Source organism: Larus michahellis, chromosome 1, assembly GCF_964199755.1.
Source record: "Larus michahellis chromosome 1, bLarMic1.1, whole genome shotgun sequence".
Lineage (NCBI taxonomy): Eukaryota > Metazoa > Chordata > Aves > Charadriiformes > Laridae > Larus > Larus michahellis.
Window position 1 is genome coordinate 56,400,589 of NC_133896.1, and position 23,327 is coordinate 56,423,915.

At 50.8% G+C, this 23,327-nt stretch overlaps 1 protein-coding gene across 3 annotated transcripts; it reads right to left on the reverse strand.

The window, feature by feature from the left end:
* Positions 1-365: 365 nt before the first annotated feature.
* Positions 366-14,068, reverse strand: MGAT3 (beta-1,4-mannosyl-glycoprotein 4-beta-N-acetylglucosaminyltransferase). 3 transcript variants are annotated; one of them, XM_074578551.1, is made up of 4 exons: positions 13,018-14,066; positions 9,110-10,615; positions 1,537-1,737; positions 366-944 (listed from the first exon to the last, which is right to left on the reverse strand). In XM_074578551.1, the coding sequence occupies exons 1-4, from the start codon at positions 13,083-13,085 to the stop codon at positions 896-898; spliced, it is 1,824 nt and encodes a 607-aa protein (XP_074434652.1). In that variant the 5' UTR covers positions 13,086-14,066; the 3' UTR covers positions 366-895. The 3 variants fall into 3 exon arrangements, with proteins under 3 accessions (XP_074434652.1, XP_074434645.1, XP_074434646.1); XM_074578544.1 differs by lacking the exon at positions 366-944 and having other exon boundaries at positions 976-1,737; positions 13,018-14,068; XM_074578545.1 differs by lacking the exons at positions 366-944; positions 13,018-14,066 and adding an exon at positions 11,664-11,928 and having other exon boundaries at positions 977-1,737.
* Between the last annotated feature and the right edge of the window lie 9,259 nt (positions 14,069-23,327).

Sequence of the window (23,327 nt, forward strand, 5' to 3'; positions counted from 1 at the left end):
ACTTTGCCCCAGCTGCGTGCTGCAGAAGGTTTCCAGAGCCATTCAGAGACCCTGCTTTGGTGAGCGCTGTTATCCTTGCAATTTTGCATCGCTCTGACAGCCTCCTGGGCTTCCTGCGGTGGAGCTGCCAGCGGAGAGCTGAGAGCTTGCAGCTGGTGGCACCAGGCCCCTGGGGCAGGGCTGTGCACGCTGACCCCAGGCTTTTTGTACCTCTCTGCCTGCTGCATGTTGCGGTGAGGTCCTCCCAGCACGAACACGGGATTTTGGGTTGTGTAAGGGGCGCCTGGGCTCCCAGCATTGCTTGGGGTTTGGTCCCATGTACATATATACAACCTGGGGAGGGCAGAGCTGCTATATCCTGCTGCTTCTCTTTTTTTTTTTTCTCGGTGAAGGCACCCATTGTACATCTTGTCCCATTAAGTCATGGGTCCTTAGATAGATTTATTTATGTCCTGTTCGGGGAAATCTGTCTGCTTTTGGTTTTGCAGTAGTTTGACGTTCACTTCTGGGTAACAGTTTGAGTCAAATGCTTTAAAAACACTGGGAACCAAACTGAAGTGGGTAGATGTTTTCTACATTCTTTTATTTTTGCATGTGTGCCTGGTTCTTAGTAAGTGTCTGAGGGGAAAGAAAAAAAAAAAAAAAAGATATGACTGATGATTTGTTGCTCTCTCTTTGGAAAAGGTCCAGACTGTAGAACAGGGCTAAAATGCCAGGAAGGAGTTTGCTGCATAGAGGCAGGCTTATAATATTTGATTTTATGTGTTCTCTGGGTAACATTTTTTCTTTAATTTGAGATCCTGGAGAAGTCATTTTAGATCTTTATTCAGCACAGCTTAGGCGCTCCTCTTCTCAGTTTTCCTTATTTTTAGAAAGGTGAAGTGTGGCTCCCAAATTAAATCGTTACTGGGATGGACTTCAGCCAAGAGGATCCACGGTTCAAGCTGTAAGGCACAGGAAATATAAGAGTAAAACAATGGAGTTTTATTTTGTATTTCATTTGGCAGGGTGAGGAGAGATATGGCCTTGAAAGATTTGTGTTCTTACATAGCTATAATGTATTTCAAAAGACAGTAAGGACTATTTTATCTTCTCACTTTACTTAAAAAAAAAGGCACACCCAGAGATGCTGGAAATGTCGGGATTGCCAAATTTTCCTTCGTTCCAAGTAATGGTTTGTGTTTGGGATTCTCGGAGATGTTTACAGTAACGTCCCAAACCTCAGCTGAAGTGGGCTTATCCTTTACCCTTTCGCTGACCTGCCGGTCCCCGCCGCAGCTACGAAGGCAAAGCTTGCGGCATCCTGGCCCCGAGCCAGGCTCCTCTCCCGAGCATCCATGGGTTATACCCCCTTATGTCAGCCCCTCACTTCAGTGACCCGGAGCTCTTTCTCTGGGTGGGACAGCTTCGCGTGGCTCTCCTGAGGCCGTTTTGCAGCGACAGAGCAAAGCCCCGGTGAAGGTTTGACACGGCTGGGGTACGAGCGTTGCCTGTGAGCCACAGAAACACGTGCCGCTGCCAGGAGCAAGAATATACCTCCCTTCTGCCACGGCTGCGGCCAGATCCTCTCCGCCGCAGTGCTCTGGAAAGCAGGGCACAGCGCCTGCAGCTGGGGGCACGTGAGCATGAAGCCATTTGCTGGTGATGCTCTCCAGGGCCGGGGGTGACCATCTCCCTGGCTGCTCCACGGGCTGCCTGCCGGCCAGCTGGGACCTCACTGCTTCCGCAGCTGGGCCGCTAAAGCAGTGAGATTTAAAAAAGAAAACCAAACAAAAAAACCATAACATAAAATTGGAGTCGTAATTAAAAATTAAGCGTCCCAGCTAAACAGCATATTAAGCTGTGCCCTTACACAGGGAACAAACGTATCTGAGCAACAAAAACAAACAGCCAGCAAGCCAGGCTCTTGGTACCCGCCTTCCAGCTTTCTAAATGCGCTGGTAAGTTCATATCAAAGCCACTGGGTTTCCAAGCACCCCGGTGTTTGGAAACAGCATGTCCATCCCCCGATCAGCAAACGTGCTGCAGGCATCAGTCAGGAACCATCTGGAGCCAGCCCCACCACGAGCCAGAGATGGAGGGTCTGACGCAGCCTCGGTCCCCACCGAGCGGGGTTGCACCAAGCGGCAACCAAGATGAGCACTGGGCATCCCTGACACACAGCGAGAGCTTGGGGAAACAGCCTATTTCCAGGTAGGGCTTGCCAGAGCCTCTCCATGGTGCATCTCTCCATGTAACACCTCTTGGGGTACTGAAAGTCTGCAAAAACACATGGGATTTACTCAACAATGGATGGTTTGCAGGCTCCCGGTTCAATACAGTGCTTCGGGCTCTGTATCCAGGAGGCACGCTGCACGTACCAAGATTCCCTTCCCATATTTCTTGAGGGATGCAGGGGGTTGACTCAAAGAGGGTGTAGAAGGCTTGTGGTGGAGCTGTGTGCCCCCCACACTCGGCTGACGGTCAGTGCTGCTCCTGCAAATGAGGGTCTCCACCATGGACTAGTTTGCAGAAGAGTTAACCCCTCACTCATGGAGGCATTTCGAGCTCCAGCAGCAGAAGCTTGTGTTTTCCAGGGAAAAAGGTCCTGGGTTCTGTCAATGCCTTCTTTTAAAAACTCATAAGAAACGGAAGAAATGCCATTTACATCACTTCTTAAAATAATATAAATGTCAGTGAAAGATTTCGTGTTGGAGGCAAGAAAAATAACATGGGAGAACCTTTGACCTAGTCAACTCTCATTTCTTAAACTGTCTCGCTGAATTGCCATTGGCCTAAGCTTATATACTTCCCCTCTTGAAAAATTGAAAGTTCAGGCATTGTAGCGATCACCTATTTTTAGATTATCCCCTATTCGGGAAAAAAAAAATGTCGATCACCAAGAACGCTAGAAATTCTTAACAGAAAATTTTAATAGTTAATTTTGAGTGGCATGTTTTTTCCAGGCCCTTTTGTTCCCGAGACAGAAGCAGCAGAAAGGCATTAAGCAATGCACAACCCCAGTCTCTAGTCTGATGGAGACCCTTCCACAAGGGCAGAAATGAAAACATCAGACTGATGTGTAAGAGAGATAGAAGAGAGAATATGCCGGATCTAACGATTATAAGAAAACTAAGCTGTGATGTTTCCAGTCACTATCTCTACATGGGAACAGGAATGAACCTGAAGTGCAAGACACTTTAAAAGGTAGAAAGGGATATAGCTGTAAGATGGCACATGAGCTTGCCAAAGGCACTGCTGAGGCCAGATGCTTAGGAGGATTCAGAGCTGGACCGGGCTTTGATACCGAGTAATGGGAACAGCCAAAATTATGTGAGACAGGTTTAAAAATAAGCTAAAACAAGGAGGTCACGTTCTCTCACGCAGCAGGCCGAAAGCGACAGAGAGACATTTCTGCAGTGGGGAAGGTTTCATTTGGGGCTCCAAGGCTTCCAGAGCTTTGCTTGAAAAAACAGATGCGTTTAAGGGAGGGGAGATGATGACAAGGAACCATTTAATGAGCAGTGGTGATGGTTCCCACATCCACCACCTCTTCTGAGGACTGCTTGGCAACCATTGTCACCTGCCTGTGTGCCTGTAGGCGCTCATACTCACCTAACATGCAGAAGATTAGGTCTGACCCAGGCCCACAAAATCAGGAATCACTCGCCAAAACTCCCTTCTCGGGACCAGGGTCCTGCTAAGGTGGGAAGCAACTTCCCTCAGTCTATTTTCCAGTGGCCTCTCTGCCAGACGATCAGAAAGAAAAGCTGCCAGACACACACACATTGGTTTCCTTTCATACTTTGTAAAGTTTTTTATTTTTATTATCTCCTCCTTTTAAGCATCCCTTTAAGGGTGAAATGAAATCCAACCATTTACAGAGAAAATGATTTCAGAATGTACATTTGATTTATCCTTACAAAAAGTTCATTATTACTTGCTGTTTATAAATTACAGAGTGGAAAGGAGCTTTGCAGATGCTCTTATTTTTCTTTTTTTTTTCTTTTTTTTTTTTTCCTTCTTTTATTTTATTTTTTGGCAAGTCCACGCATTCTTTTGCCAAAGCAGAGGGCCATTTCAAGGGCCCTTCAAGGGCCACCCCAGAGGCAACACCACCACTAGGTCCCAGGTGGACCCCAGGCTCAGAAGTGCTGCTGGACCACCTCCAGGATGACACTGCATCATCATCCGCACAGGAAGGAAAAAAACAGTGGTTTGAATTCTTAGTCTCAGAGTATTTCAGATCCCTTCTTAATCCAATATCTGTAGTCCCCAAAGCTTTAAATGTCAGTGTATCACGTTAGAAACGGCTCTTCTTTCTTAGTGCTGGATCCGAGCACCCCCTGCCCCCCCTTACCTCCAGCTCCCCCCATCTCTTTCCAGAATAAATGAGTTTGTCCAACGTCTCAGAAATCAGGAGGAAGGGATTTTTTGGGGGATGGGGAGAATACAACGATGGAAGGATTCAGGATCTATTCTCCCACTCAATTCCCTCCCTTCTCACCAAGGTTTGTGGTCAGTGAAGCCAGGACAAGCCATCCCTTCCCTCTTCACCACCAGTGTTTGCTAGTCGGACCAGGACTGACCCCGGACACGTGTCTTCACAGTGCAGAGGCATAGCAGCCACAGAGATCGCTGGCAGGAGCTGGGAGACAGAGACAGAGCCCAGGGGATGTTTGGGAAGGGAAAAGACACTACGGTCCCACAAGGATACACCAAGGAGGGCAGAGGGGAACAAATGGCCATTCTGCTCTGCCACTCTCCCTCCATCCCGACTCGTACATTACCTGGAGACCAAAAGGTCCCCTCGTTTACCTGCCACAGAGACATGAGGAACAGGTTGGCCTGAGCTGCACGAGAGCAGACACCTCAGCAGGACACAAGGATCAGAGAACGCAACAGCGAGAGTGGACTTGAGCGTATCATCCTTCATACCAACCACACAGGCACAAAACCACCCCACCTTTTCTGTCCATCACTCGGGTACAGCACTACCCCCAGTCCTCCAAAGGCGCAAAGACATCCGACCTGCCCTCTTCCCTCTGCTTTAGCAAGCTCTCCTGCTGCAGGTCCACCAAAGCCCACATCCTTCCCTTCACCTGGGGCAAAGTACAAAGACGAGTTCCCCACTCCAAAGCCATGCATGGGCACACAATCCCTTTTTTATGTGGAAAGCACAGAGAATGACAAGAACAGAGATGGGTAAAGAGAAAGAAGTGCAGAGCTTGGGGATGCCACACACCACCTCACCTACTGCCCGGCCCTCCTTTGCACCACTTAATTTGAAGGTGGAAAAGTTTTGGGCAAGAAAAAGCACAGAGCTGAAGATGACTGCAGGGAAAGGCTGTCCATGCTTTCCCCTCCCTCCACCAGACAAGCTTTGCTCCCAGAGAGGCATTGGGCATGTGGTTTCGCTGCTCATGGCTGCAACAATCAACAGACATGGGGCTCTGGTGGCCTGATCCCAGTTCCAGCCCCAGGGCAGGATGGGATTTTTTTCAGTCCTTCCCTTCTCAGACCTCAGGACCTGGTTCTGCCAAGATCAGGGTGCCTCGATGCTCACCTCAAAGAGTTCAGCACTGGGAAATGAGGATCTGACACAAACCTGCCTCCTCCTTTGCCTCTCTCACCACCTTACACCCCCACATGCTTTTGGGTTTCCTCTTGTGGGGGTTGTCTGGGATGGTGGCTGTCCCCTCTGCGCGCTGGCCGCAGAGGTCCCAGCCCAGCTGTACAGGCAAGGCTAGGCAGAGGGCAAGCCACCACCTTGGGAAATGACGGTGTAAAAATCGGCTTGCTAGTCCCCACCCCCGCCAGGGAGAAGGGAGATTTTTAATGACAAGCACTCTAGCTCCCTAAGGATAACAAACACAGGGTTAGCCAGACAAATTAGACAGAAACATTGACTGGTTTGGCCTTAAATCAAAAAAACGTTCAAGTGATTCTTGAGAAATGAAAAAGAATGCATTTTATCTGTAAAGCCCCTTCCTCCCACCACAACAGAAGTCTGTTTTAAATTTAATTTCCTAAGAATACGGAAGTGATTAAGTCCAGGAGGAGGACAGGGCCAGAGTCCTGCAGAAGAGCCCCAGCACCACTATTACAGCAGGACCTTCTCCTCCTGCCCAAGGGAGCAGAAGTGAGAGGCAACTGAGAGGGAGAGGTGGAAAAGGATGGAGTAAATAACGGAGGAGAGGGGAGAGAAGGCAACAGGCTATACTTCAGGAACAGGAGATCCAGATATTGCAGCTGTGGGCTTATCTGAAACTCCCAAGAGACAAGGGCCACACCTCAGTGATGAAAACGTGACTTGCAGTGCACTAAAAATCCCCAAGGACGCCCATGCACTGGAAGGGCTGGTATGAGAGGAGAGGCTGCTCCCACTGTAGAGGATAAACAAGGTGCAGCCCCAGCATGCACTTTAGCCCCTGCTTCACGGGGCTCTGGTGTTACCAAAGCACCCACGCAAAGACTGACTTCTCTTTCTCTCCTATCTTCAGCACGGCCTGGCACTGGCCTTGTGGTGTTGCCACTGAGATAAGGCAAAGCCAAAGGTCTGCGAGTAGATCAGATCTCGGGTTCCCTTCCAAAGGTAAAAATGAGAAGTAGCTTCTTCCTTCCATACTTTGCTGCTGCTGAATCCCACAGGCTAACACACCTGCTCTCCTCCAGCTGCCCCTGGGGAAATCATGTCCCCTTGTGCTGCAGCCTCAGTGCTACTGCTCTCATCTTGCTCAATGCAAGCTCCTCCCTCTCAGCTGGGTCCCCATCTCTCTATAATCTCTCTATGCCCAAGACCTTCATGTAGCCGCTTGGCACGAGGATGCCGTGACTGTGAGAAGATCCCCTCCTACTGCATCAACAAGTCTGAACTTAGAAAAGCCACAGCTTCCCTTCAGGGGGAAGAACATTTTGCCTACCAAAGCTTCTCCCTCCACTCAGTTCTCAAAGGGGCTTTTCTACCTGTGGGGAAGACACAGCAGAAGTGAGAACAATGATTTAAAAACAAACACAAACAACAAAAAAGAGGGTCCTTCAATTCTTCTAAGCAGGCATTATGGCACATGAGATGTGGAAGGAGCTAAGATGAACTTCATCTCAGTTTGATGAGAAAAAGGTGCTCATCTTCATTCTGTTCCAGTCTCAGTCTTATTAGGCAATCAAGTTATTTTTGTTGATGTTTTTCACTTCTCTAGAGAGGGGAATAGGAAAGAAAAAGCAAAAGAGACAGAGATAGGAATGAGGCACAAGGATGGGCTGGACAACACAGGAATATGGAGCCCTGATGGAGTGAATTAACAGCAATGGAAACCCCCCAGCTTCAGCACAGCTGGCCTAATGTCAGGGTCACTCTTCCTTATGCCAACATTTTCCTCCTCCTCCATATGACCCTCACTTCTCTGCTTAGAACATGAGCCAGTCTTTCCACTGCAAGGCCAATAGACTACATTCACCATGTTTTTCACCCTCTGCCCGCTACAGCCCAGGCTCTGGGCACCCCATCAAGCCATCTGCCAAGGAAGGGTGGGTAAGGGTGGGACGTGGATCTGCTTCCTCAAGGAGCTGAATCAATCCAACACAGTGACAGGCCAGATCCTGACTACCCATCACTGGCAAACTCTGAGCAGACACCGGCTCAACCAGCTGCAACTAGTGTCCTCCTAGATCCCCTCTCCTCTGCACTGTCTTGCCTTCATGGCCTAGGCTGCACATGCTCTCTGGATTGCATGATGGTCCCAAAACAGTCTCTTGGCCCCAGGGGGACTCTGCCCATGGCCCATTTCTCCATGAGCTCCCTCACACCCTAAGAGCAGACAGATGGATCCTGTGCCTTCACAGGCTTTGTGTTTCTCCACAACACCCACTGCTGACGCAGAGCTCTGCCCTTCTCCTCTCCCTTTTACCCTACAGTAAGAAAGAATAGCCAACATGTGTAAGCAGCAGCCCTGCAACAGGCACGGCCTGCAGCGTTGCAGAGGCAGCCAGGGAGGCACACAACAGTCCCACACGTGTAGCACTGCTATGCAGAGCCAATGCTCTCCATGGCCCTCTGAATTCCCCAAAAAGTCATCTGTGCCAAAGACAAAGATCGCAGCTTCCAGATCCCAGCATTTCCACACACACCCAAACCCACCTGTGTCCCCTTCCCCCCCAATACTGCTTACGAATGCCCACGTGCATACCAAAACCATGCATGTTAGCACTCATGCACATAGGAAACCATGCACTTGTAAACATACACTCCCATCATCTGATTAAGTCCCCTGCAGCTTATCCCAGCCCCAACAGAAGCACGTACTGCAGGGAAGATGCTTCAGCTTCTGTGGGCCAAGCCAGTGCAGTGTTGTGGGGGCAGGGGTAACAAAGGAGTTAAAAAAAAAAAATTAAAAAAAAATATCAGCTTTCTCCTCCGCTTCCCATCTGCCTGCTCCAGGACTGGTAGAGCATCAGGCCAAGACACAGCCCAGGACAGATGCATTAAGCCTGCGGGAGGAGGATGCATCTTGGGGAGAAAACCTTGGAAGCAAAGGATTTCCCCTCCCCAAAATATTCTTTGAATATAGAGGTATACAAAAAAATAAATGCACACTGAGATGCTTTTGCACATTCACTCATCCAAAAAATGCCTGTGACACACATCTGCACACGTGACCACTCGCATCGGTTTGTGCCTGCTGACTCACACGCTCACTGAATAGCCCAGGCTCGCATCTGTGCTTGCTCCGATCCACAAAGGACGAGGGTGGATGGGAACAGCTGCCCTCTCTCCCCATGGGACCCTCCCAACCTCCCCCAGAGGAAAATCTGCCAGCTGGCCGCAGAGATCCTCTCCAGCCAGCAGGAGAGGTCCGGGAGACGCAGCAAAGTCTTTATGCTACTGCCAGAGTAGGTCCCCAACATCTCTCCTCCTCCTGCCCTTCACACCACTGAGGAATTCGTATCCCCAGGGTCACCCTGGGATGAAGGGAAGAAGAGAAGGAAGGGAGGGAGGGCAGAGACCCCAGAGAAATGGCACACCCCACCCAGAACCAAACAAAACAAACAAAGAAAGGAACAGATGAAAACATCCGACTCTTTCCCTTTGTTGTGAAGTCCTGATTTTCCACACGAGCCCCGGTAGCCTCACCCAGTGCCCTCTGCTTTTCGGTAGGGGTTCTCCAACAAGTAGCGGAACCGCTGGTAGTTCTTCAGCAGGTACTTGGGAGCGTACATCTGCTCCTTGGGGTCGGCGGGGGGATACTCCTGCGTTGTACCATCAAACCAGCCACCAGTCCGGATCAGCTCCCGGATATAATTGAGGTCTCGTTTATCCTCGTAGTCACCCCAGCGGGGGAAGTCCCCATTCTGGGCTGACACCAGTTTGAAGTAGATCCCCTCCGGGGTGAAACACCAGGAGCAGTGCCAGCCAGCGAAGTGGAGGGGGCTGCCCAGCGACCACTGCACCAGGATGTGTCCTGTGCTGTTCTCGTACTGCCGAAAGCCAGGCATGGTGTAGTACTCACGGCGCCGCAGACGGATCCCGTCGGTAGCATAGACAGCCTGGAGCATCCCCATGGTGCAGCCCGAGACTACCTCCAAGGTGCCTGGTTGCTTCCAGAAGAAGCCGTAGAGCGACTTGCGCATGTGAAAGGCGAAGGGCTCTGTCCAGCCGTCGTAGAGCTTGAGGAAGAGCACACCGTCGCGGGCTGGAATCTCATCAGCATCATCGATGATGAAGACATCATCCGGCCGCAGGTTGCGGAGGCGAGAGATGCCATCCCGGGTGAGAAAGGTGCGCAGGTAGTCGTCAGCGATCCAGCCGTCCTGGCGGCCGCCAGGGGGGAAGTGGTCCAGGAAGACATAGAGTAACTTGTGGCGGATGTAGTCAAAGGAGCCGTTGAGGAGCATCTCGCGGAACTTGAGGGGCCGCGGCTCTCCATAGGCCGTGAAGTTCGACTCGCACACCACGAAGGCGTCCACCACATCTCCCAGCTCATGGAAGCGGACATCCAGCAGGTCAAACTCATGGTTGACGTTGATAGCATTGATGACCCGCCGGGGGATCTCCCGCGGCACGAGGCGGTCCTTGGTGGGCAGATTGGAATACTGGACCACGGTGGGGACCCCACAGCTGGGACCATGCCAGCCCGGCAAGCACACACACTCCACCCACTTGCGCCGTTTGGTCCCGCTGGCGCTCAGCGGCTTGCGAGCCGGCCGTCCCGATGCTGCGCCATCCGCTCGCTCCTCCGGCCGCCCTCCCACGGGTGGCTTCTCCAACACCTTGGTGCCTGGCTTAAAGCAAACGCCACCAGCTTTGGTACGGACAAAATATTCTGTTGTGTCTTCCGGCAGCACAAACTCAACTTTGTGCAGCTCTTCGCTGGCTCTGCTGGGAGGCAGGGGCTGGAGCAAGGGGGAGTGGGAGTACAGGGGTGTGCGGAGGAACTCTGCACCCCCTGGCTCAGGGCTGACCTGAGGTGTGACGGGGGCATTGTTCCAGAAGAAGCTGGAGACGAGGTTGGGACTAAGCGAAGCCAGCTCCCGGGGGAAGGTGACATAGGAAAGGGCCTTGAGGAAGTGCAAGAAGGAGATGAGGCAGAGACCAGCCATGCAGAGAGTCAGAAAGAGCTTATGGCGTCTCATCTTCATCCTGTGGAAAAGCCATGAAAAGGAAAGTCACATTCAATAGTTACTGAGGTGCAAAAAGTTTACCACTGGTAGAAAGACAGGTTGGGAATGGCAGAAAGCTCGTCCAAATTCAGCATGCATCTTTTGAGGCTTGAATCCAGGAACTACTCCCTCCACCCTCTGCCGTCTTCAGTGGGCTTTTTGCCTCAGCTGGGTTACACCAAGCTGAACCTCTTCTAGATCAGTCACAGTCTTATAAACTCAAAGATAAGAAAGGCACTGGTGACAGGGCAAAAAGACGGGAAATCCAGAATAACAGGAATTCATGATCTAGTGAACTCACCGCACTTGGCACATTCGTCCCTATTCATTGATGGAAACAAAATGAACACAGGCCTCCTCGGGTCCTGCATCACCAGAGGATTAGGAGAAGATGAAGAGAGTGCAGAGAGCAGGAGGAACGAGACAGAGTAGGGGGTACGTGGCTGAAACATGACCGGTGTATGAGGTGGTTTTAAAGGACGGAGATCATTAGCCAGGCTGCCAGAACCAGGAAAACACCTACACTCCCCAGATTTTTTCAGTATTTGCTCAACACACGCCCTAAAAACCACCCTCAATCCCAGGAAATGCTACTCAAGTTCACATGGGGGAAAGGAAAAAATAAAACAATTAAGACGCTGTCACTTTTACTCTTCTCCCGTGCTTTTCAAGTCCACTATGCCTCCAAATATTGCCCTTTGCTTTTCATTTTCTGTGGATCAGATGCTGAAGGTTTTTTTGCACCCGAATCAAGGTGGCTAAAATAAATGTCTAGCTGTCTCCAGTGGTAATACTGTGCCATCATGATGGATCTGTGTCAGGCCAGCAAGAAGTCAGCGGTGCAGAGCCCTTCCCTCCAAACAACACGAAATATTGCCTTCATCCTCTCCCTACGCCATCTCCCCTCCTCCAGCCCAGGCAGGGAGCGCAGAGCTGCTGTCAGGCAGAGACGTGATTGAAGACTACAACCCAGAAAAAGGGCCCAAAAAAAAAAAAAAAAGGTAGAGAAAGAAAAAAAACAAGCTCACCCAATGCTTTGCCAAGGAAAAGGAGAAGAGGTGCTCAAATTCTGCTGTTCAGGGAAGGGAACGTTGGGGCGAAGGTGGGCGGGAGAACAAGGTCACCCAAAAGCCCTTTGCAACGCTAGCTGTCCTCTCCTCCCTGGAGCATGAAACCTTCCATGCAGCGGCAAGCGAAGAGGTAGAGACCCCCCCTCAGTCCCCACACATGCACCGCTGTGCCTCCTCCACAACATGCTCCCACATGGCAGATCTCCACCCCGGCACCTTACTCCTCCCAGGGCCAAAGTTTCCGAGAGGCACCGCACACCCCATGCCGTCACTTATAAACCCTCCACCCAGCGCGCAATGGTGCTGGAGACGCCTCCGCAGGAGGCAGTCCCCTATCCTTGGCAGGGAGCACAAGGGAGCCACCCCATGCCACCAGCCCCTGCACAGGGCTGTCCCACGGCCCCTCACGGCCAACACGCGTCCCCATGTGGGAGCAAGGGGAAGAAGCACCCAGCTGGTCCCCACCGCTTCAGAGGGTATTAAGTAAAATACAGCAAAGCGCACCTACTGATTAACCTGGAGAGAATTTAATACTAAAGTGAAAAGCCATAAAGCATTTAGACAGATGGCAACTGCCCAAAGGAAAACATATCTGGCACTCTACAGATGGCTCCGATATGGACTTTGGTAGAGCGGGTGGTTGTCTGTGATTACGCCTTATAGCTCAGCAACAAGCGTTTCTGGACGCTTAGCGGTCACCTTTTCAGTGAGAACCACCAACACCATCCCTCACGCTCGTGTGGCAGGGTGAAGAGTCCCGCGCCAAGCTCTGAAGAGGGGCACTGCAAGCGTGAAGCTGGTGGAAAACTTACAGCATTGCCATGAGAGGGAGAAAAAAAATAAAGAAGGAAATGGCAGCTCTCCTCATGAGACCACACTGGGGCTGTCCCTTGTCTCCTGCACCCACTTGCCACAGCCTCACAGCCTGGCCTCCCTCACAGCCTGGTCTCATGTGGCTGGTCATGGCCTGGCTGGTGGTTGCCCAGCCATGAAGGGGCTGGATGCTCTCCTGTTCAAAGCCATAGAGGACCATCCTGGGGCTCGCTGTCAAGCTTTCTTTATAGGGGCAAAACAAGAGGCCCCTGAGAAGCATTTCATCCTGTCCAGGTTTGGTTTATTTTTGTTCATTTAAGGCTCTGTTAATATCTTGCTGCAGCAGTGAGATCACTTGCAAGGTAGAGGAGTATCCAGTGCCTTTTCCTTACATGTCATCAGTTTTCACTCCGTCTTGAAGCATGGGTAAAAGAAGGCACAAGGAAGCTGAAAACACTAAATTAGCAGCAACTGTCTGTCAGAATAAAGTGTCCCTTACCGGTAAATTAGTACAGCTTCCTCCAGTCGGGTGTCCTGTGCCTTCTCCAAGGCGTTACCTCCAGACATCAGGTTGCTCTTTCAGATGCTGAACCCCAGGCGAGATGAACGGCTGACCTGCTCCAATAAGGCAATCCCAATGGCTGCCAGGTAATGTTGGTTTCACTCCAGTTCCTGCAGGACACACAAATGCAGGGCAGCCAGCTTCCTCTGGGCCAGCCCAGGACAAAGGATAAGTGCTGGAGGAGTCACACAAGGCACATCTCCATCTTCTTCCCAGATGGCTGCCATGCTCCGCGTGCCATGGTAGATTCCCAGACAAAAGGTCGCAACTCTTGACATTCAAACTGCTTCACTTTCTGGGACGCCGTGTCAACAGAGCGGGACACGCGGTTCTAAGGAGTAAAGCATATTTTCCTCGCCTGACATTTGCATGTATGCGTCAGGTTGGGCAGACGGCCCCGCAGCTCTTCACCTGCTGGCAGAACCCGGCCCCTGGGCGGCTGCGTGTCCCCCCTGTTATTGCAGCCTGCGCCTGGGAGTGCCGGGCTGGTGCACGCATCCCTCCCTGCGGCTCTGCCAATGCAAGCTGGCCCTGCAGTACCCTCTGCTGATTTGCTGCCGACATGTCCCGGGAGGCAAGTTTCACCGCTCCGTTGTCTTTGTTAGGGAGTGGGAACGTGAACCCACTTCCTATCCCCTCCTAAAAGGAGGAAAGCAAAGCAGCAAGCCGTGTCCTCTTCAAAAACCTCTTCCCTGGGAACCACCTCCATTCTCACATGCCAGGGATTCCTCTGCTGGGGAGTGGAGAGCGCTCACACACCCTTGGGTGGGCTGAGATGCTAAAAACCATCATATATCCCTTCCCATATTCTCTGATCAGTGCTGTAGTGAAAGATATGTCTTTCGAGTGGCAGCTAATTGGAGACAAAGGCCAGCAGGGGAGGGAGGTGTTATTACCCACCTTCCCCATCCAGAACGTTTACGCATGGTGGAAATGAGAAAGGAGGTACCAGTCAGGGACACATCTCAGCTTGTCATAAAAGAGCGCAGCTGCTCTGTCACAAAGCAGCCATCAGTTACCAGGAACACAGAAAACAGCAAGAAGAGGTATTTCCCTTTTGACAATTTTGAGTTGGGGTGGGGGGGAGGAAGTCAACTTGATCTCAGGGAGAGTGATCAAGTTGCTGTCAGGTTAAAAACAACAGCAAGAAAAGCTTTAATGTTCAAGTAGAAGAAAAAGCCAGAAGGAGAATGGACAGTCAGCTCCATTAAGACAAAGCTCTTTAGGGAACATGCAGTTATAAACCACTTCTGCGACATTCAGACTCAGCAAGAGAAGCTGAAAGCTTCTTTTTGTAAGGAATCCCTTTGATACTTCCTTGCTTGAAGAACTTACGTCTCTGCCATGCAGGGGAAGGGCTTTCAGAGGAGGAACGCTAGAAGTGGTATGCATTTGAGTTATCCCCAGGCACCTGTTACCGTTTTACTTTGCCATTATATCAAGTGACCAGTTGATTTATACCATCCTGAAATCATATCCTGGTTTTCAAGGAGCCAGAAAGAAAGATATGCACCGCTAAGAGCTGGCAATTCACCAGTCTTAATGTTCTCTTCTGGAGGACACTGGCAAGAGGCCATGCAACAGGCTGCTGGATGCATGATATCCCACACTCCGTCCTGTTAGGGCATGGGACTCAAGACTCTGTAGACCTCTCCCATGGTTACAGGAGAAAAGCTGCTGTGGAGGACAAGTCAGAAGCTTCTGTTTTTCCCCTGATACAGAGATGCTCGTCTCCTCTGCCTAAAGTTATCCCATAACACCCATGCAGTAACATATTTGCCCATCACTCAGAGACTTCACCACAAGGCAACAATTCAAATTAGAATCGCTTTCACACAGCAGACTAAAATCCAGCAGGACTTCCATCCCCCACTCCACACCGAGGGCCAAACTCTCTCTCTCTGCTCCAGCTAGAGACAGATGAACAGGCTCCACACTTCTGAAAGTACGAGTCTACCTGCCATCCACAGGGCACAGGCATCACAACACACGCCAGGGTCCCAGTACCTCAAAACACACCAAATTCTCAACTTACTTTTGCCCTACAAACATCCATGAAAGTAAGGAGAAACCATAAAACCTGCTGCTTGTCTACAACTGAAGTGTGACTAGCTCAGGGACAGCAGGACTGTGCTTAAGGATAGGAAGAGAAGATTATCCTACAAAGCTGGAGAGCAGGGAAAGTGGAGAGAAGCGGGATCTACCAGAAGGTAGCTAGGGCTTAGCACTTCTCTCACGTGAAGGATGCTGTGGTGTTCTCAGGGACTGCAAGCTCGGAGGATGTCAGCAGGAAGTTCTGGCGGACTCACAGTACAAGGTGGTTTGAACACAAGCAGGTCCATATCAGCTTCCGTTCAAGTTTCAAGGACAGAAGACAACATTCTTCCATGACCTTCATCAAGAGCTGCTGCCCACAGCGCTAATGCAAAACAGCAATACCTCATGCTACACGTTTCCTTTGCCACTTCGAGGCAACTGACCACAAGGTACCACTGACTGCTGCCAACACAACCAGCTGGAGCAAGCCATCCACTCTCCAAGTAAGGTGAGGCAAAGGGTGACAGAGGCTTTCTCCTGAGCCTCTTCCCTCCCTTTCAACAGGGAGGTGAGCTGAGATAGAAGGTGACCGCTCTCAACAGGGTGCCACCATAGCATCCATTTGACTTCCAGAGCTGCCATCGACACACCATTAATGGGTGTCATCAAGCCAGGAAGAAAACTGGGTGGAGGAAAAAAAAAAATACACGACAGCTAAAGGGTGAATCTACACGAGGCTATGGTGAGGTTGACCAGGGAAGGGTTAGAGCATCAGCTGAGAAACCAAGGCATTGCTTTCCCCTTCCCACTGAAGGCAGACGCATGATGTGCATCATATCAACCACAAACCTCAGGGCTGCGTGTAAGGCCTTGCTAGGCCTCAACTGACCAGACACACCTGCGGTCAAAAAGAAAACAGATGTCTTCTCCTACATGCTCGTGTAGGAAACCAAAGTGCTCCATGCCAGTAGCTACAATCTGCCGCGTACAGAAACCAAGCTGGACACAATACAAAGCCTCCAGCTTTTTAAGTACCATGGCTGCTCACCTCTCAACACCTGGAAGCACATTACTTTTGGACTCCACACTTTTCTCCACACACATGGGCTTTCACTGCCTCCACTGCCTTTTCAAGTGTCTTGTCCTGATCTTTTGGTGGACTAGGCCATGGTTATTTTAGATGCCACAACTCCAGCCACAGCGAGGTAGCTGTACACTCTCACACAAAGCAGCTCTTAACCCTCCCTACAGAGCACATGGGAGATAAAGTGGTCTTTCTAGACAGGATTTTGGCTCAAGACTGATCTTTCAGAAGTCAGCAGAACAGACCAGCATCTGCACACCTTCAGAGTCCATTATAAAACCCTCCACTCGAACAGACTGTTCTTACTGTAACTACCATAATACTAATAGCAGCATAATTATATAATTCTCCAGCCCCCGGTTTAAAAGAAGATCTGCTCAGAGAAGACTAGAAAAGTCTACCGAAATCCAATAATGGCCTATGAGACACCAATATAATTTTATCCAGGAAACACTTGGACATCACAAGAGCACAGTACTGCACGCTAAAGAAAACTTCAAGCTAGATTTTCCAACTCCACTGGAATCTACCAAATATTCTTCTCAGCATCCTTAAGCTGTACTGGGCTCCCTTGTAACTAATCTCCTCTCTCCAGATAAAGCCAGTCTCACCATAGGAATTCCCATGGTTCCAGAGATGCCTCAGCACACTCTGATCCTTCAGATGCTCTCAGAAGCCACGGTTTTAGTTTCTCAGCAACACTAGTCTAAGCGCTCTTTCTGCTAAAGGAGAGACAGCACTTCTCCTATCCTCTTCTCTCCTTATGCCTGATATCCTGGAAGGACTTTTCCTCAACCCTGCTTACTGCCTCCTCAAAACATCTGTTTCCACGAAAACTGCTGTGATGGCCCTGGCAATTGCATCACCACTTGGCTCCAAGATCGGGTCTCTCAAGACATCAGAGGGTGAGCTGAGGCACTGCTCACTGCACTCCACAGTACACACACACACTCCACAGTACACACACACACTCCACAGTACACACACACACACACACACACACACACAAACCCCCCAAGGATGCAAGACCCTTCTCCCAGCTAAATACAGCACTGCAAAGGGGAGCTGGCTGGTTCTTCCGCTTCTTGACTTTGGCGTCTTACAGGGAAGGAATGCTCCATCATGAGACAAGGCCTAGGAAATGAAAAAGGGACAAAACTGCACAAAAAAGCAACTTATGTCCTCAGACGGGCCATGGGGTAATCAGAGAGGTATGCGAGAACTCCCAGCTAGTCTCGGTGTCTTGCAGAGAGGGACAGGACAAAACCATTTTGTTTGAGGATAAAAGAAAAGGATGCTTTCAGAGACCTCAAGTGAGGCGTGTGGTAACACAGGCTGTTGTTTCCTAGGTTCTCTCCCCTCACTCACCACCTTCACAGCTCACCACCCCTCAGTTGTACAAATTCAAGTTGTCAATCGTATGAAAGTCTGCTTTGTAAAGCCAAAGCAGCAGCAGATCTAACTGGGTTAAAAATAAGCTTCAAGAAAAGTGCCTAGGCATGGGAACAAGCAGCTGACCAGCAGAAGCTTTCAAAATCATTTCACCAGTTCACTTCTCACCAAAACTGTGGATCATGTAGATACATCCTCAGAGACTCACAATCACAGAACTTTAAGCACTGTTCAACTACCATGAGCTTGCGAAATCCTCTCAGCAGCATCAGGGAAGGAGCACATCACAAGGAGGGATCTGGAAGAAGCAGCAGAAGGTAACTGCTTTCAAAGCAGAACCTGGCAGGCCATATGCCAAGCAAGGGGAATAGGAGTCACAAATCCTGAGAAGAGCACCAAAATGGGCCACCAAGATTACCCTCGGAGCTGAGGACCCATGGTGAAGAGCACATGGCAGACATGTGCCAGACCATGCACATAAACCCTGTGCAAAGCAGGAGGGTGTCTGCTGGAACGGCTCCAGAGGAGGGCCATGAAGATGATCAGAGGGCTGGAGCACCTCTCCTATGAGGACAGGCTGAGAGAGTTGGAGTTGTTCAGCCTGGAGAAGAGCAGGCTCCGGGCAGACCTTATAGAGGCTTTTTAGTACTTGAAGGGGGCCTACAGGAAAGATGGGGAGGGACCCATCAGGGAGTGTAATGATAGGACAAGGGTTTCAAACTGAGGGAGGGTAGATTTAGATTAGATATTAGGAAGAAATTCTTCACTGTGAGGGTGGTGAGGCACTGGAACAGGTTGCCTGGGAGGTTGTGGATGCCCCATCCCTGGAAGTGTTCAAGGCCAGGCTGGATGGGGCTTTCAGCAGCCTGGTCTCTTGGGAGGTGTCCCTGCCCATGGCAGGGGGGTTGGAACTAGATGATCTTTAAGGTCCCTTCTAACCCAAACCATTCTATGATTCTGGGGACCAGGTGACAGCCCAAGCAACAGGGAGATGCAGGTTGAACAGCCCAGACAAAGGTGAAGTGGGTGCCCTGTGGGCCCGGCGTGAGGCAGTTAGAGGGAGGCAAGAAGTGCTTGATGCCACGGTGATGGGCAGAGTGCACAGACCCACGCAGGCAGGCACCACGTTGCCTCCAGCTATTTTTGAAGCGGGTGGCAGTTGTTTGTGCATCCCCGGGATAAAAGCTCTCCAAGACGGATCAAGGAGGGGAGTAATTAAACCCCAGGAAGACAATAAATAAAGAGAGGCCACGGAATGGCAGTAAGATCCTAGTGGCCACGGGGAAGAGCTGGCCCTCCATCCCCGCCCTCTTTCCTCCCCCATCCATCACCAACCACTTGGGGTTTGGCAGTGCACTCACTTTCCCACAGTAGCCGATCTATTACTGTTTGGAAGAGCCTTCCCAGCCTCTTCCTTCCCCTCCTCCCCTCCTTTCAGGCCACAGGGGTCCCATTTGGCAGCCCCCGGATCCCCCTCTTCTCCGAATGCCTGGTGACCAGCCAATCCCATGCAAAGAGCATTAACCCCTCTTCACCAGGAGCAGCCGGAGAAACCTGACTCCATGCTGAGAGGTTTCTCTAGGGTGTCTCTCACTCCTTCTCTCCTCCCCATCCCCGACACAACCTCCTCCTCATTCTCTTGCCTCTTCCCCTTTTTATTTCTCAAAAACTAACTCCAGCCCTGGGAGTGTCGCATCTTCCCGAGAAATGTTACACGAACCCATGGGAATTTTTCTTGGATCAAGAACAGACCCTTATTTATTTGTCTCTTCTGCCTTTGTTCTTCATTTCCTCTTTCAAGACTTAGGCAAGACCTCGACACAGTGCCGCCTGGATCCCCCGCTGCCACTTCACTTTGTTATTATTTTCGGAAAGAAAGCGCTGATAGGCAGAGCGCGCTCTCCAGTGCCTTGCCCCAAGGCAGAAGTGAATCAGCCTGGACTCCCACCTCTGGGGTGGACAAAGGGCACAGGCTCGGGGGCTCTGTAGAGCACCTCGGGCTCTGGCTAGCAGAGTCAACCCCCTGTTTATGTAATCCTCCTGACTGCAGCATCACAGCCCCTTGGATTAAATCCACACGAATCAAATCTTCGGTCACGGCTCTATGTCGGTAACAGGCATATGGTACCACGAAAAGGGGCAGTTTCCCAGAATGAAATCAAAAGCCTCCTAATGCACTTAACTCAGGGTCACATAAATCTCTCTTCTGCCTCCCACAGACGGCTGGATCTTGTTTACAGGCATTGCAGCAGGCCTGGGTCTCCACAATATGTTTACTTCTTCTGTACAAACACTCCCTTTCACTAAGCAAAGCAGTACCCTGATCTCCAGATTAAACCAAGCGGAAAGGACTGAGAGCAGGTCTATAGGGAAAGAGGCAGAGAGCTAGTCTTCACCAGGGAAATCAAATGCCATCCTGGACATCAGACAGGTTTTGGGACCATTTGTCTTCACATTCTTCCCTTAGATTGCCTTATTTCTTGAGAGGGATGAGGAGGAATCTTGCATTTAGCCAGCTGGGGATGTCCCTGACAAGACGTAAAACCATTCGATGAAAGAATGGGTTTTGTTTCAGGTTGAAGAACCCAAGAACCAGACCAGGGTCAGGTGGGACAGCACAGCTTGTCCAAGGGACATCTGGTGATTGTCTGGCCAACTCTTACACAAATGCAAAAGCCACAAACTGACACGGTGCAGATAAAACCAGGGAAGTTGAGCATTTCTGCTCAAAAGTACAGTAAGACAGAGTCGTTTACTGCCACAATCACTTGATTACCGGCCAAGTTCCTTTCCCTCTCCACTCTCAGCCCTTTCCCTCCCCTTTGAGGTCTTCAGTAATACATTTATATTGAACTCTAACTGTTTCTGAGAAGTCAGCTGCCACAGCCAGGTCAGAAAGGAAGGAGAAGAGGAAGACAAAACTAATGTGTAAGCACACCATGAAAATTGGTAGTGCACGAGAAGGATGTGCAACGCCGGGTGGGGAACCACATTCATGTTGAAGTCACCAGGACACGCGAGGCAGGAGCAGGACAGCCCATGTGCACGGAACAGCAACCTGCCACAGCAAGGCAGAGGGCCAAAGGGCATTAAGCTCATGCATAGCTGGGGTGGGTGCTCCGCTCATCTTCACGATGCTCCTCTGCTGCAAGAGCTGGTAAAGAAACTGCCCCAGTCTCCCTCTGCCCTCAACTGGTTGCTCTGCAGGGTTTAATCACTGAAAAATAATGGGAATTTCAGCTGCACAGTTTGCTGCTCAACCACCTGATCTTTCAAGTCTTCAGGTCCTGATGATCTCTTGTAAAGTCCAATGGACCGTGTCATGCCAAAGCTAAAAAAAAAACATTTCAGCAGGACAAGATGGGCCTTCAAAAGATAAAAAGAAAATACTCTCAAGCATCTGAATATTTTAAGAGAGCAGCGCGGATGATCCCTGCCCTAGATCCACAGCACTGTAATTGAGTCAGGGACCAAATCCAAGCACCAGATTCACTGTCTCCAGCTTGACACCGTCTCTTTACTGCAAAGACAAGGCTCTGAACTCAGGAACCTCTCGCACAGTCCCAAGCCACCGAGATGCTCCACAGCACCTGCGTGATGCACAAACCAGAACTGGATTTCAGGGGCACGTGCGAACAAACATGGGCAGAAAGGAAACCCACAGCACTTCCTCAGCGTCAAGTGATGGACTCTGGATGCCTGACAAACTCCCCTTCCCTTCCCCCCCCCCGCCAGCACTCATGGGAAGTGAGAAGACTCTGTTCCAAAGCACAACTGCACTATAAATAATTCAAGAGATCGCTAAATTATGCAAAAGCAATCCCGTCGTCCCCCTGGCCAAGCTGAATGCAGGTGTGGTCAACCACCCTGGCTCCAAAAGTTGCTGCTAGATAGGGATTTTGAGGCTACAGGGGCTCCGTGCCAACAGCACATATCTGAGAGCACAATGGCCACTTGCTAACAGTCAGGCCCGCACCAAACAACAGCATGACGGGAGGTATTTGGGGACACGGGGCTGATGGGGGAAACGGCGATTTCTTTAACCCACCTCTTCTCCAGAGGCCTCATATGGCCCCCAGGAGAAAAAAAGCAGCGAATCCTGTCCCCCTCCAGCGAGGCTGCTTGGTGCATCTTGCCTCCATTGCTCATGGTAAGCTGGCGAGAGCTGCAGCTGGGCAGTACTGAGACAGCCAGGAGAAGAGGACTTGCAGGGGCAGGTGAGGAGAAAAGGGAACGGAAAAAAAAAAAAAAACAACACACAAAACAAAAAAAAACACACTCTGGAGGCAGTTTTGCTAGCACAAATAACGCTGGGGGAGAATCACAGACAGCTTTTCTGCCCCACTCCTTTGCCTTCGGGAGCTATCGCCTCCCTGAACATCAGGGCTGCCGGGCTCTCCCTCAGCAATGGGGTCATTAAACAACTCCAAGGCCCTCTTCTCCTGATTTACCCTGCCCTTTGCTCTGCCTCAGGGCCGCCCTGGTGCTATGAGCTCCAGGAAAACAGGACTTCCTCGCACGCAGCGAGCGCCATCCGCTCTCAGCCCCTGCGCAGGCAAACCCTCCTCCCCAAAGCACTGCCTCTACCTGGCTCCCGCGGGCTCCGAGACCTCTCCCTGCCCAACATGCTCAGCCTGCACAGGCCTCCGTCCTCCTCCTTTTCCCTGCTGCCCGGCTAGAAGCATTTGTGCCAACGGAAGGAGGAATTGAAAGCACTGCCATAGCCCTCTCTTCAGCCTCGGCGCAACCTGCTTAAAATCTCAGGGCTCTAGCTTACCTTCCCCTTCTTTCTCAAAGGGCTCAGCATGCAGGAGAGAGACTCCCTTTCACGTCTCTTTGCCATGCTGCCTCTTTTGCTTTCTGTTCCAGTGCCTGCATGCCGAAACGGGGGATCCAAACGCAGATAAAGTCAGCGTGGCAGATACCTGCGTTTAGATCACAGGTTTCACAGCTGCCGAAGCCGTTGTGCAGCAGGTCTAATTTGCATTAGTCTTTCGGTACGCTTCAAATCTGCTTGCTGCAGCTTTGGTATCATGCGAGACACATGCAGCGGCATCCCAAAATAAAAATTACCCCCTAAGCCTTAAGAAGAGATGACAAGAGCCTGATTCTGCTCACTAACCCTGGCCCAACCGGTGAGGATTTGCACAGTGAGGGGAAAACAGTACTCCAAGGGAAAGGCAGCAGGGAGCTGGGATTATAGATTAGGCAGCAGATCAAGAAAGAGGCGATATCTGCGGTGAGAAGGGCTGCAGGATCCAAGCAGTGACTAGAAAGTTATCGATAACCCCTGGCTCAGCACCCGCACCCGGCCATTCTCTGGGATTTCCGAGACGGACGGCAGCGAAGTCAGTATGGGAAGTGTCGTGCTCAAGTTGCTGCTCTCCTGCTGAGCCCTGGAGCACGTCCCAACCTTGCTCCGTGCCTCAGTTTCCCTGGGTGGGACACAGGAGAGACACCTTTCTACTCCAGGTAAGGGGCTTGTCTAATTAAAAGCAGGCTAGTGGGCTGCTTCAAGGCCCTTGGAGAGAAACTTTGCCATAAAATGCAAAGCAGATGATCCTCAGAAAGAGGATTTGCCCCCACTGCCTCTCTCCCTCTGGACAGCCACAGCCAACTCTCCTGCTGCCTGCAGCTTGTGTGTTTACGGGCTGAAAAAGCCCGCTGGCAGAGCTCAGTTTGGTCATACCCCACAGCCAAGGCTGATTTTTTGCAAAAAAAAAAAAAACCAAAC